The sequence below is a fragment of the Pseudopipra pipra genome, chromosome W (genome assembly GCF_036250125.1).
Source record: "Pseudopipra pipra isolate bDixPip1 chromosome W, bDixPip1.hap1, whole genome shotgun sequence".
NCBI classification, from domain to species: Eukaryota; Metazoa; Chordata; class Aves; order Passeriformes; family Pipridae; genus Pseudopipra; species Pseudopipra pipra.
The window spans coordinates 28,345,331-28,360,102 of NC_087580.1; the positions used below are offsets into that span (position 1 = coordinate 28,345,331).

Here is a 14,772-nt window from a genome sequence, read left to right on the forward strand (position 1 = left end):
AAACTGAGCATGAGAGGGCTGGGGACTGGAAAGATGATACAGAATTGGTGAGAGAGGGGGGAAAAAGTAGGGGTTAGGACCCCTAAACTGATCGGTGGGGGGGCTGGAGATGAGGGGACCATGAAAAGGTGGAAGGAACAGGGAGAAGGGTGGAAAAGGGGGGGTGGTCTGGTGGGTCTGACAGTCCCATGGGGGTCTTTGGGCAAAGGGGGGCTGGCAAAGGAGGCTAGTCCTCCTGACCTCCCAACTTACTGTGGGGTGCTGGGGGCTGATGGATCCAATCTCAGCCTTGCTTTATGTCAACAGTTTCAGTTTACAGGAATTACAGAGCTGTGACTGAACAACTTTTGTTTCCCAAGTTTTAATGATGGAAAATCAGATTTATTGATAGAAATGAATTATTTAGGGTTACAAATGATCAGACAAAAGATCTTCATCAGAATTATTTACTGCACAATATACATACGGAAACTACCAGAAGTACAGGATAAGACAGGACAGTGCTCTACACTAAAGCAATTGTTGAAGCAATTCTACTCAAGCTGGCACAAAAGCAATAATTCTTAATTAGAGATGGATGGAACTCCCCCAGACCAACACTCGGGGGAAGATCTCTGCTCCCAGTCTCGAGGAGTGACCTTGGGGGGCCCCCAGCCAAGGCAGGAATCTGCACACACACCCCCCAAGAAAAGTTCTATTGGAATAACCTGCCCCTGGGAAAGGGGACTGGCCCTTTCTGGTCAAAAGGGATGGACTGACAGTCAGTGGACTCCAGGGGTTGCCTCAACCATCAGGGGGTTCATTCAGGGTGGAAGCAGCGACCGAAGTTCTTCCCACAGTCGGGGCTTCCCTTACTGGTGGGTCCGTTGGTGTTGGGTCAAGGCAGAGCTCTGGGTGAAGCTCTTCCCACACTCCCCACACTTGTAGGGCCTCTCCCCGCTGTGGATGCGCCGGTGCCTGACAAGGTGGGAGTTCTGGTTGAAGCCCTTCCCGCAGTAGGTGCAGTGGAAGGGCCTCTCATCCGTGTGCGTCCGCTCATGCCTGAGGAGAGTTGAGCTGGTCTGAAATCTCTTCCCACACTCCCCACACTTGTAGGGCCTCTCTCCAGTGTGGATGTGTCGGTGGGTGACAAGGGTGGAGTTCCGGTTGAAGCCCTTCCCGCAGTAGGTGCAGTGGAAGGCCCACTCCGCTGTGTGTGTTGCCTTGTGCTTCAGGAGATCTGAGCTGGTCTGAAACCCCTTCCCACATTCCCCACACGTGTAGGGCCGTTCCCCAGTGTGGATGTGCTGGTGGGTGAAGAGGTAGTACCTCCGGCTGAAGCTCTTCCCACATTCTCTACATGTGTAGGGCTGTTCCCCAGTGTGGATGCGCTTGTGTCGGATCAGGCTGGAGCTGGTCCTGAAGCTCTTCCCACATTCCCCACACGGGTAAGGCCGTTCCCCAGTGTGGATGTGCTGGTGGGTGAGGAGGTGAGAGCTCCAACTGAAGCTCTTCCCACATTCCAAGCACTTGAAGGGCTTCTCCATGCTGGGAGCCTGCTCAGGGACCACCAGTTCAGAGCTCTGGTTCAAGCTCCGTCCGCCTTCCCGGCACAGGCTGGGTCTTTCCTCCTCAGAGCACCCTGGGATGGCTTTGGAGCCCCTCCTGAGGGGGGATCTCCGGCCCTTTCCCTCCCCGCTGCCTTCCTGCGCCGGGGAGCCCTTCAAAACGGCCTCTCCCACCAGGGTCTCACGGGGGGATTTGTCCTCCGGGCTCTCCGTCCTCAGCTCGGGGTCTGGGGCAGGAAGCAAGAAGGACAGGGAGGGGATTTGCCTCCGGCCCACAGGGAAGGCCAAGGACATCCCCCCAACTCCGGCCCCGGCAGGACGGCGGCGCCAGCGGGGTTGTCCTGCAGCCGGGGCCATGCTCGGCTGACAGAGCCAGCACAACACCCGCCCAAAGGGACACTGACTTCCTCCTCACCTGCCTGGGGGGACCAAGGCATCTTCCTCTTCCTCGCAGCCTCCTCCTCCATCCGCCCAAGCTTTGGGAAGGACAAATCCTGATGGGGGGGAAAACAAGGGCTGAGCGCGTTGCCTCGGGGGTTCCTCCTGCCCAAGTCCATCTCTAGAGCTCATTGGGCATCCTATGTCCATAAAAAGCTCCAAAACACCAAGATTCAGCCCAGAAAAACCCAAACCTCTGAGATTCAGGCAAAAACCCTCTCAAAACATTTTTGCCCAAACTGCAAAAACTTGAGATTCTACCAGAAAATACCAGAAAATATGAAGGTTAAGCCAAAGAAATTCTCCCAGGAGTTACACCTCTCTGGTCTGTCCCCTCCGGGGTTGGGAACAGCTTCCCTCTCTGCGATGCTGCAGGTCCCACTCAGGGATGCTGGGAGCGCTGGGGGTCCAAAGGGTCCCTTCTCCTCTGACTCTCGCCTTCGGGATGCCAAGTTCCCAGACATTCCCGCTCTCCAGGTTCTCCACTCTGTTGTCCCAGGGATCCCCCAGCTCCGGCATCTCCCCGCTCCACCCTCCACACTCGGCAGCTCCCGGGCTCCACACCCACCCCCGGCACTCCCAGGGGGGCCCCAAACCCGCTGTGTCCCCCCCGCCGACACCGGGCTGACAATGGAGCCGGCGGGGCCTGACCCAGCAACACCAACCCCCACCGTGGGGGGGACCTGCAACCCCCCGCCCACCGCTGGGACTCTGCCCCCAACCCAGCCTGGCACCCCCAGAAAACACCTCCTGCCCACCCCCAAGAGCCCCCAAGGGCACAGCCCTGCACAAGGGTGGCTGTGCTCAAGGAAACCAAACAGCCCCACAGGTGGGGGAACACCAGAGGCTGCTGTGGGGCAATGAGAGCAGGGAGCAGATGGAGCCCCCTGACACGTGGGCGGGTTCTGGGTTCAGCCTGAGAAGGCACAATTTGGCACCAACAGCACGGCCCTGACCGCTGGCTCAGCACAGGGGGCCCGAGCTCCCCCCTCTCCAGGCTCTCCGGGCTCTCGCAGCTCCCCCCTCTCTCCAGCCTCCCCCGCTCTCCAGGGATCAAGGCATGGGGACACAAAGGCACCCCCACAGCAACCCCACTCCCAATCTCCCCCCTCTCCTTAGCACCCCTCTCCCACCCATTTCCAATCAGCCTCCCAAACCCTGACTCCCACCAGCTCCCTTTGGGGGTCCCACCCGCTCTTTTCGCTTCTCTCGCCCCTTTCCCATCGTGGCCGCTCCGCTCACCCGACAGCAGCAGGAAGGGCAGGGACAGGGGCGGAGCAGCAACAGCAACAGCAGAACAACCACCCCCTGCCAGCCCGCGGGTGCCTGGGACAGGGGAACTTATCCTGAATATCCTGGAGAAAGCGTGGGGGTCGGGACATACTGGGCTACCAGCACAGATTTCCCTGCAAAGACTGCAGGGAGTCAAGCTCTGGAGAGGAGATTGTGCCCCATGGATGGGATTGCAGAGGCTCCCTCAGGTCCCCAGAATCAATTAGCAACCAGGAATAGACACAAAAAAAGGCCCCTACGAAGATTTAGGGGGGAGTGTCCTGTAGGGAGGGGACAGTGTCACCCGACCAGGGCAGGGCTGGCAAGAGGGAGGCTGCTCCAGGGGTCTGCAAGAGGCCTCGTGCTCTGCTCAGCCCCAGCACTGCCTGGTACCAACACCCCCGGCTGCCCCCGGCCCTGGGCAGCTCTGCTGCCACAGGCTGTGCCCTCACCGTGGCCCTGCAATGGCCCTGCCTGTCCCTCACCCGTGGCCCTGCCCGTGGCCCTGTCCCTTGGCTCTCTCTCTGCCAGCTCAGTGTGGGGCACACGGGCTGGGGGTCCCTCCCAAGCCCCCCGGGCAGCCGGCGTTGGCTGGGGGGATGTGAGGGCTGGGCCTGCTCAGCACAGCCCCGGCCTCGTGCCCAGCGCCTCTTTCCTGACCCACACAAGAGCTTCCCGGCCCCCCAGGGCTCCCCTGCTGCTGCCTCTGCTCCTGGCCCTGCCTTTGCTGCTCCCTTGGCTGGGGCAGCGGCTGCAGGGGGGGGATGGCAGCAGCTTCAGCTCCACGGCACTTCCTGGGGGGAGCTCAGCCCGGGGGGGACGGGCAGGGACCTGATGGGGATGGACAGGGGCCCAGCAGGGACGGACAGGGCCTGCAGGGGAAGGCACAGGGACAACCTGGACCCACACACTGCCAGGGCTGTCTCTGCTCCTCCTTGCAGGCTCCGTGGCCAGGCACAGTTTGTGTTCCTGGGTGCCCACCATCTCAGCACTTGGAGACCCTCAAATCAGCGCCTGCAGCTCTGCAGCAAAGCCCCAGCTCACCTGGCACACAGGGGATGGACACAGCACCTGCTCGGGGATGGGCACCTTCGTCTCTTCCCCACCACGGGGCTCTCCTTCCTCAGCAGCACCTCTGCCTTGCACTTATTCTCAGCCTCACCTCAGGGACAGCTCTGGGCTCACCTCCGCGCCACTTCTCAGCCTCACCTCAGGGCCTGGGCTCAAGGACAGGAACCTGCAGGGAGGGGACATCAGGTGCAAGCTCAGGGCTGCCTGCTTGAACTGCCCTCTGGGCTTCTGTCTCCTTCCACAACCAGCCCAGAACCTATTCTGCTTTTCTAACATCACACTGGGTACAATCTGCGTCCTCTTCTGCTTCCTGTCCATCCACACTCCCAGCTCCCTTTCTGCCTGCCTGCTCTCCAGACACTCTGGCCCCAGTCCGGGGGGCTGACGGGGCTTCTTGTGGCCAAAGGGCAGGACCCGGCCCTTGGCCTGCTTGAACCTCATCCCCTTGCAATCAGCCCATGGATCCAGCTGGGCCAGGTCCCTCTGCAGAGCCCTCCTGCCTTCCAGCACATCAACACACCCCCAGCTTGGTGTCACCTGCACATTTGCTGATGAAATGCCTGGTTCTGCAGCAGCTGCAGATGCTCAAGGGGCAGCAGGACCAAGTCAGGGGCCTGGGGGGGTCTGGGGGGCTTTGGGGTCTAGGAGGGTCCTGGAGGAGCTGAGGCGGGCTTTGGGGATTGGGGGTACAGACCAGGACAGACCAGGACAGACCAGTACCTCCTCACTGCTCCCCACATCTCTCCTGGAGCTGGGCCACGTTGTCGTCTGACACCTGAGCCCCCCCAGTGCCCTCCCAGTACAGCCCAGTGCCCCCAGTACAGCCCACTGTGTTCCTGTCCCAGGGTGCCGGGTGACCCCTTCTTTGGGAGGGGCTGGAAGGGATTTGAGAGTAGGCTGGGGGAGATTTGGTGGGGAGGTTGGATAGGAAGTAGGGGGGTTTTGGGGTGCTTTGGGTGCATTTAGGGGAGTTAAAAGGGGTCTTGGGAGGGCAGAGGGATCTGTAGGGGGAGGAGATTAAAAGTAAAATGGGGGTTGGGAGACATTTGGGAGGGGTTAATGATGTCTAGGGGGAAAGAGGAGGGGCAGCACCAAGAGCATGTGAGTCCTGATACCCCCCTGGTGTTCCCAAGACCTTCTCGGTGTCCCTAAATCTCCCCTTAACACCCTGAGACCCCCCTGGTGTCTCCAGTGTCCCCAGGGCCTCTCCATGGCCATAATTCCTCCTAATTCCACTGTCCCCATACCCCACCCCACTGTCCCCAAACCCCAGCTCTGATGTCCCCAGCCTTCCATCTCACCCCAGGAGCCTCCCCTGGACCCTCTGACACCAAAATCTTCCCCCTCCCCCCGCTCACAGAAAGGCCAAGGGCATTTGAGGTCACACTGGGGACAGTCGGGGGGCTTTGGGGGGCCCTGGGGGATTACTGGGGGATACTGGGACACATTGGGGAGGACCAGGGGGCACTGGGAGGACTGGGGCATTACTGAGGACACTGGGAGGGCACTGGGAGGGACTGGAGGGAACTGGGGCACACTGGGGGTCACTGGCAGAGAACTGGGGAGTTACTGGGGGATACCAGGACACACGGGGGGACACTGGGAGGTTACCAGGCCATACTGGGGGGAACTGAGTGCTCCCTGGGATACATTGGGTGGTCACTGGGGGGTTACTGGGCCATCCTGAGGGTCACTGGGAGGTTATTGGGATATACAGGGGGCACTGGGATCCCCTTACCCGGATTCAGTATATCTACCCCCTCTGATTTTGGGGAGCATCCCTAGGACCCCCTCCCTGGGGGCTGGGGGACCCCCTAAACACACTGCTGGGCTTTAAGGGACTCCAAAAAGTCCCCTCAAAACCCCCGAAATTCCCTCAGAAATCCATTCCAGGACCCATCGAAATCTCCTCAAGGACCCCCCAACTCCCCTAAGAGACCTCACCCACCCCCCCGGACCCCCTAAACTCTCTCAGTGACCCACAAAACACACCTGGGACCCCCCCAAGCCCATTCAGGGATCCCCCCAGTCCCTCTAAGGGAGCCTCAAAGCCGTCTGGAACCCCCTAGAGACCACAAAAACTGCTGCAAACGTCACCGCAAAACCCACCCAGGACCCCCAAACCCCCTCAGAGATCCCCCAAGCCCACCTGTGAGCCCCCAATCTCCTCAGTAACCCAAACTCCCTGAGAGACTCCCAAACCCCTTCAGGGACCTTCAACCTCCCCCCCCCGGGGCCCCTCAGGACACCGAACCCCCTCAGGGACCCCTCAAAATCTCCTCGGGAACCTCCGAACTCCCCCCCTAAGCCCTCCCGAGCCCTCCAGCCTTCCCACCCCCAGCCGCGCTCCCCGCAGCCCCCGAAGGGATCCCCAGACCCCGCTCCCCCCGCAGACCCCCCCAGCTCACACACCCAAGCGCAGCTTTTCCCGGGGCCGCCCCCGAATCCCCCCGCGCCAAAGATGGCGCCCTTCGCGCGCTGCGGATGGAGACACCCCCGCCGCAGCCAATCAGCGCGCGGCCACGCCCCCTGCCCGCCCTCCGCCCCGCCCCCGCCTCGCGCGGGGCACCCCGGGAGATTCCCCAGTCAGTGCCCGGGAACAGCCCCGGCAGCGCAGCCCCCAAGGGCACACGATGGGCTGTGGGCTGGACAGGACCCTCCTCAGCCTGGGCAGCAGGGCTGCAGGGGGGGATTCCCTGACCCTCCCCAGATGGGCCCTTCCTGCCCAACAGCTCCTGCTCCAAAGGGCTCCCACACACCCTGGGCCACTTGTCCCACTTGGGCACTGGAGCTGCCCCAGGGCATCTCTGGGCAGTGGCCAGCTCTGGGACTGCTCTGGCAAGTCATGGCCTGAAGCCACGAGTGTGGAATTTAGGAGACACTTGAAACCTCTGCAGAACAGAACTCTTGATAATTGCTGAAGGCTTCCTGGCCAGCATTGCCAGACCTTTGATTTTTTTTTTTTTTTAATCTCAACAATTTTTCTCCATTTGTTTCCATTGACAACACCTTCTATATATTCTATTAAGCTGATTGTTTCATTGTCTACATGAATAGTTTTGTGCAGCTACTTATCAAAGTAAATATCCCATCAGTGATTCAGTAATGGAAACCTGGCTCAGAGGAAGCTCCTGATTTTTGGGCACCTTTCATCTCTCTAATTTGGCCTCTTTTGTTCTTCCTCTCCCTATTTTTGTCTTCAAAAAGCTCTCCAGGATGTGTGTGCCTGGGAGTATATTCATCCTCTGAGCTGTGCCCTGTGCCATGGGACAGGGGACAAATGCACCTTCCAGAGAAATCTGCCACTGCTGCTCACAGAAGCCCTCTGAGTGCCCAGGTGAGATGGTGCCCAGGCTGCTTTGCTGGTGTGGAATGAAAGGGCCAGGGCAGAAAGGCAGAGGAGGGTGATGGAGGAGACAGGGCCATTTGCAGGGGATGTGTGCGAGGCTGGGGAGATGAATGTCCCTGGGCCAGTGAAGGCTGTTCCTGGAGTCACCCCAGAAGTGTCAGGGCTCTGACAGGGCTCCAGAGGGCATCCTCAGTGCCCCTCCTCCCTCCACTTTTGGGGGGTCCCACTCCCCTCCCACTCAGTTTGGGGTCCCACCACCCCTTCTGTCCCCTCTGACCCCCCTTTTCCCACTGACCGCCCCCTTCCCACCCCCCGCTCACCTGAGAGCTCCTCGCCCGCAGCCGGGGGGGCTCCCAGCACCACCAGTGCCCAGAGAAGTCCCCCCAGAGAAGGGGTTGGGTGGGGTTCTGGGTGGGCTCTGAGTATGTTTAGGCAGTCCTGCAGAGCCTGTCTGGAGGTTTAGGGGGTTCCCAGCGCCTTTCTAAGTGTGCTGGGTGCCTTATTGAAGGGTTAGTTCCCTCCCAGAGCCCCCCAGAGTGGGCTGACAGGGGGGAACACAGGGGGGTCCCCATTCCCGATCCATCCCGGGGCCGGTTCTGCCCCCCCCAAACTCGGCTCCACCCCTTGGGATTCCCCCAAGCCCCTTCCCCACTGCCCCGCAATAACCGGGACTGGGGAGAACTGGGAAGCTTTCCTGGGATCAGGAGTGGCAGCAGGGGAGGGGGGGACACACGACCCCCCCAAAATCCTCACAGGGACAGGGGGGGTCCAGGCTGGACCCGAGGCCCCGGGGAGGGGCTGCGGCCGCCGCCGGCTCAGGAGCTCTGTGGGGAGAGAAAAGGGGGTGACAGCGGGGTGGGGGGTCCCCGGGGGGGCACAGACGCTCTGGGGGGACACACGACCCCCTGGGACCCCCCTCACCTTCTGGCGCAGGTAGAAGCCGAGCCCCAGCGCCAGGGAGACGAAGGCCAAGAGGAAGCCCCCGGCCCCTCCTTGGCAGCAATTGCTCAGGCTGATGGAGCCCGGCAGGGCCGGGGCCGCCGGCGGTGTCCGATCCCGGCAGGAAGCGGGGAGGGCCCCGGGGAGCGGCGGCGGCGGGCGGGGCCCTGGGGGAGCCGCCCCGAGGGGTCCCCGCCGCCCGTGGCACTGAAGGAGCCGCCCCGGGACGGGCCCTGGCGGGGGTCGCCAGAGAGGGGGGGCGAGCTCGGAACGGAATCAGCTCCGGAGAATAAACCAAGGAAAACCAAAGGGCCGCGCCGGGGGAGTCTCCGCCGCCCCGGAGCTAAAAGAGCTGCCCCGCGGGACGGGCGAGGAGGGGCGGCGGTGAAACAGTCGCCCGGGGTGTGGCGAGGGAGACGGGAATGGGATAAAAGAGAGAGAATAGAGAGAGAAATCGCTTTGTCTCCCCCGCCCCAACTCCCTTTTGTATACAGATAAAAGAAGGGATCAACATGTGCTTCCCTTCCCCCTTTTCCCGACAGGGGAACTGAAAACAAAAAAGAAAACCATGACAAAGAGAGAGAAAAACCAACTCTGGAAAACTATTTGGTCTGAGATAAGTTGTGCTGCCAAAGGAAACGCTGACTCCAGAGGTGCCCCAGCCCTGCAGAGCCCCCACCCTGCCCACTCACACACTTCAGCTCAACATTGGGGTTTTCCCCTCCCTGGCACTGCCCAGTCCAGCCCCTCCCTGGTCCCCCCATCTCCCTGCCCCTGCCCCAGCCCAGCAGAGCAGCACACTCAGGTCTGGCCCTGCAGCAGGACATGGAGGCCATGGAGCTCAGGGACAGGCCCTCTGGGTCTGCAATGCTCAGCACATCATCAGCTCAGGCAGCTCCTGCAGCCCCAGGGCCAGCCCCGCTCCCCAGCACAGCAGCAGAGAATCGGCCCCGGGCTCCTCAGGCCCCATTTGCCATCTCCAGGGGCACTGGCCACCACCAGCACCAGCTGGAGCAGCCTCAGCCCCTCAACCCCCACAGTGGGACCCTGAGGGCAGCACACGGACTCCAGGGAGAAACCAGCAAGGCAAGGACCCTCTGGAGAGTCTGCTCCTTGGCCTTCTTCTTGAGAGCCCTGGAGAAGAAGAGCTGAGGCTTCAGGCTGTGCCCGGAGCAAATGGAGCCCCTTGTGTGGTGGAAAGAGTGCAGTGGAGCCCAGCTCATGCCAGCAGTGCCATGGCCACAGGACTGACCCAGCCCAGCCCAGGGACCAAGGCCCAGAGCACTGAGGCCTCAGCCGAGGCCCAGAAGGGGAGGGGGGCAGGAGAAAAAGAGCAGCTCTCAACAGGCCAAATGCTGCTGCTCCCTGGCACTGCTGCTGTGCTGGGACTCTCTTTCCCTGCCCCTCTGCACACAGGCACTGCCCTGCCAGACTCATCAGAGGTCTCAGAAGGTTGAACTCAGAGAAAACAAGTCACTGAAGGATCTCTGACTTTGTTTCAATGCATTCCTCATTTACACAGGCTCTGAGTTAAATTCAAGATGTAGACAGTGACCCAGACATGGGATGAATAATCAATATTCACTGTACACAACTTTATCCCAGGAGAAAACCTACATGAAAACCCTAACCCAGCACCACAAAACCCTGAGCAGGCAGGCTGGAACAAGGAGTCCCATTCTGAATGCTATGGAAGAGAAAACAGGCCATTTGTGCCTTCAGAAAAGCATCCAGTCATCATTTCCCTCAGGGCATCCTTGAAGCAAAAGGTTTCTTAAGAGAGATGCCAGAGCTTGGCAGCAGGCTGTCCTTCTTAGCTTGGAAAATCTCTGCTAACTTACCTAACAATGGTACAAACCCCCCATGTTAATGTTGTCAAACAGCTGCATCTGCAGGATTCATGTTCCAGCATTACCTAATGCACAATTGTCACACCTCTTTTTAAAATTAAAGGGGAGGGAAAAAAAACCAAACAAGGGCCTAGGGGGAAACTCCCCAACCCAGTCATCCATCCAGTGTACATCCTGGCCACTGCTCCCAAGAAATTTAATATATGCTAAAGAGATATAAAAAGAAATCAAAAGCTTTCAGAAACAAAAGTGCTTCAGAAGCTAGATTTTAAGATTGCCAAGTGGGTTTTTGCCAGATTATAAAGTCGTCTGAAATACCAGGATACTGCATTTTGGAAGCAGCAGCTGCTCACATATTGCCTTGTATTAGTGGCTGAAGTGTGTTGCTGATTCCAAAGCTGGACTGTCATCATCTGTGGGGAAGAGTAGATAAATAAATAAATAAAAATTGGCATTCCCTACCAACCCTGCTGCCTTGAAGCACTCTTTTCAAATGCAACCTCCACAGGAGAAAAAAAGTGAAGACCACTTTATTTTGATTATAGTGCTTTCCCCAGGCAGGAATTTTTATTTCAGTTAGAATCTTTGAACCATTACATTTTCAGGGAGGCATTTTTATATTTACACTTGACATCTTCATAGAAGAATGAATCCTTTGAGCAACAGCTCTGAAGCATGAAGGTTGCCTGCAGTAAATACTTAAATTATTTTACATCCAAATGGAGTCTGTTGTTTTTAGCTAAAATTTAATAGACCTTAAATCAATGACCTTTCTTTACTGAAAGCCTGCCCTTTGGTAAACTAACTTTCCCAAGAAACATATTTGGGTGAATAAATGCCAAACAAAGGGCTATTGAAATCTAAACATTTTGTCAATTTATAGCTTGTGAACATTTAGTTCCTAAATTCCCAACTGCTACCTAATGTACAGAACAGTGGTGCCTTGGTTGAATCACATATCATTGATTTCAGAGTGTCACGGGGATCTCATTGACAGGAATCAATTAGAATCCAAAATCAATCAAATATGTTTGTGCACTATCATTCATTGAATTTGAATATCCCCAAATTAATTGTAAGCATGTGAAAGAACCTAGAAATAAATTTTGAAAAGGTACAGAAATAAAAATCAGTCAACTTTGAGAAGATAATAGTGAATCTGAGCATTTTTCATGCCTGCTGGGGTAAGTTAATGGTGAATCACACCTTCCCTTCCCAGCACAGGCTGAGATATATTCTTTTTGGAACATGAAAATACCCAGGGACTGAAGGCAGAGGACACACCAGTCAATGATCCAGCATTATTTTATGCACAGCCTGTTACACACCCAATATCAAACATGCTGCCAGGATATTACAAAATGCACAAGTGTGTTACTCTCTGAAAAACTGCACATTGTAAGTGAGCCACTGCACTTCAGGGAGAAAGAAAGGAGAGAGTTACTGAATCTCTACCAAAAGCAGGAATAGATGTGGCCACTTATCCAAAGAGCTGTTCTTGTTGCTGAGGACTCCTCTCTGAACACATTCACCTGTCATTCTGTCAAGGTAATAAATCCTTCCACTCATCACAGCACACTCAAAAGCACCCTGCTATTTAATTTCAATGCAAAAATGGCCCAAAGTGTCTAAAACATTTCCTTTTGCTCATGTAAAAGTGCTGGCATTTTACTTCCTTCCTGATAAGCCAGTGCCAATGGACCTGATTATTCTTTTCTTATTCAAAGCACATCAGTAGTTCTAAAGCACTCTCCATCTTATCAGGTGTCTGAACAGCACAGTTACTGAAAACAGTTTGTCCTGCTCCTCTCTCCTTCTGCCAGGCTATCAGATAAACCCAACTAACTCTCTGTATTTACACACCATCAAACATAAGCTGTGTCTTCAACACACTGTAGCCTGTTTCTGGCATGTTACAGATTTGCTGCTTGACATTAGTTGTACCCAAAACAGCAGCAGTGAATTAGCTTAGAACAAAAATATAGTCACTCCATAGCACAAAACAAAAAAGCGACACAGGATAGGAAAAAAAAAAGAGAAACATTTTGTGAAGGAAGAATGATCACTCTCATCTCAGCAGTTCATAGGTATTTATCTGGTGCTACTTGAAAAAGAGCATGGAAACAGTAGGATTCAAATGCATCCAAAACAGACCTGACACAGGCCTCAAGAGTAGAAAAAATAATTTCTTTTTTTGTTTATTTTATTCTCCTGTCCTCTAGGAACTGTCTCTGATTTGCAAGGGGTGAGAAAGTGAAAGAAGGAAATGGTCACAGTGACTGAAAGCGTTTAAATGCCTTTACAGTTTTTGTCTGTAACAAGACTGATTTTCATGATCCAACCTTCATTTGGCACTAAAAGACCCCCACAAAAACAAACTAAAAAACACTCTCCCCCAAACAAGCCTCTCAGCAACTCTCCTTTTCATTCAGTGTCTCGGATACAGAATTTTCAGTGCTGACTACTGAGGAATAACACAAGATCAACTCCTTCAGAAGGGCCACAGCTTTGGAGATTTTGCTTCCTGCCCAGCCCTAGGGAATAGGCACAGCATCTCCATTCCTTCTTCTCAGGATGACAGGATATCCTCGGGATGAGCCCAGTGTTGGAAGAGTTAAACATTAACCTGGCTGTGCCCTGGGCACTCTCAGCTGGCTAAATGAAAAGTTCTGGAACACTGGAGAAATCCTGAGTTGCAGCTCTTTGATTAAGTACAGCTTCTTTAGAAGCTGAAGCTCCAGCCCCTGAGTGGAGGCTCCTTCCCACCACCCCCTCCCACTGGCAGTCCCCCTAAGCAATAAAATATCAAACATAAAAAGACAGTGGCATTCATCCTCCACAAAGACAGGACCAAATCCTGCAGCCAATTTGACGACAGAAAAAAAATTTGAAATAAAGAATACACAGAAAATTTCTTGATCCTTAGTTACATTTCCGGTATATGGAGAACTACACAAACTGTCAGTAGCAGAGTGCTCAGAGTACATAAAGGAGTGTGATTTCACCATTTTGTTAAATATTGGTTTTACTAGATTTTCGTGTCTTGTATTTCTTTGAAACTATTCACGTGTGAGATTGAAAAAAGTGTTTCTTTCAAAAACAGCTCTAGAAACCAACCCAGAAATAGGGGGAGAGGGGTGAAAGAGCAGCAGTCACACGTACAAGAATGGTCTGAATAAAGCAAGTCACCTCCTGCCCACCCATCCTGGCACCTGCTGGGAAGGAATTTTGGAAATGCTGAGGAACAAGCTAGCACTACATTTTAGATATGACTTTTTCATCTCTACATCTACAGGACTTTAAACTGTTTCATGTCTGTAAGGGGGGTACTTTTGAATTAGATGATCAATGGAGCATAGAGGCGTGAGAAAGGAATCATATTAGGATGTGAAACCAGCCAGAGTATGGTACAATGTAACTTCATGGCACAAGCGAATTGTAAGGTCCATTGTGCTTTTTAGCAAGTCAGCTTGATATCCCCTATTATCAGAGCTGAGTTCTTCCTTGGTTGTGCTACATATTGCAAGATAGATACATCTACCCTTGAAACACAGTGGTAGAGGTCATACATAGGGGTGAAAAGATGATGATGGGAGGAAGATTCTGTGGGCAGGGGTCGCTGGCCCCTTGCCCTCCAGCAGGGCAGGCACAGACTGTTGCCATCAGGTGATGAACAGGCGGGGTTTGGCTGCCACTCAGGCATCACCTTATACTGCGTACTGGCCCTACGTGGTGTAATGTAGAGATGATAAAATGGGGTGTCAGGACTGCTGGGGTGAGCGATCCTCATCCTGCTATGGAGACTGTGTTGTTCCACCGGGACGCCCGCTAAGCACGGGCACCGACCAGCTGCTGCAGATCCTGGCAGCCCTGGCCTGTCTGTGTGGGTAAGCACAGTTTATTGACAGGAAGCAACTGAGAAAGCCACTGTTTTATATCCTTTTTTAATATCCTTGTAATTCCCTTTTTACTAGTTAATACTGTGTTAAAAGCCACTCGTAGTATTGTTTTAATATCCTTTAAATGTTCCTTTAATTCCCTTATTACTAGTTAATACTATAATAAAAGCCGTTCATAGTATTGTATGAATGCCAACTGATAAAGCAGGTTTTTTGTATTCTTTTTTAGCTTTTGATTCTCTTTGCTAGTTTTTATTCTCACTGCAATAAAAGATTTTTTGTAGTGTTGGAATGTCTGTTGCACTTGTTTTATTCCGGGCATGTATTCAAATGAACTAATACATGGGGGCACAGCTCTTTGGGGCAGGAGACGGGCAGCAGCCTTGCCAGGACTCGGGGCAGTGGCA

At 54.9% G+C, this 14,772-nt stretch overlaps 1 protein-coding gene across 1 annotated transcript in view; it reads right to left on the reverse strand.

Moving 5' to 3' along the window:
- Nucleotides 1–375: 375 nt before the first annotated feature.
- Nucleotides 376–14,772, reverse strand: part of LOC135404953 (zinc finger protein 418-like) — a 70,381-nt gene continuing 55,984 nt past the window's right edge. Inside the window, exon 3 of the mRNA XM_064639678.1 lies at nt 376–1,451. Within this exon, the coding sequence (XP_064495748.1) occupies nt 852–1,451 (600 nt within the window). The 3' untranslated portion in view covers nt 376–851. The remainder of the gene's footprint in view (nt 1,452–14,772) is intronic.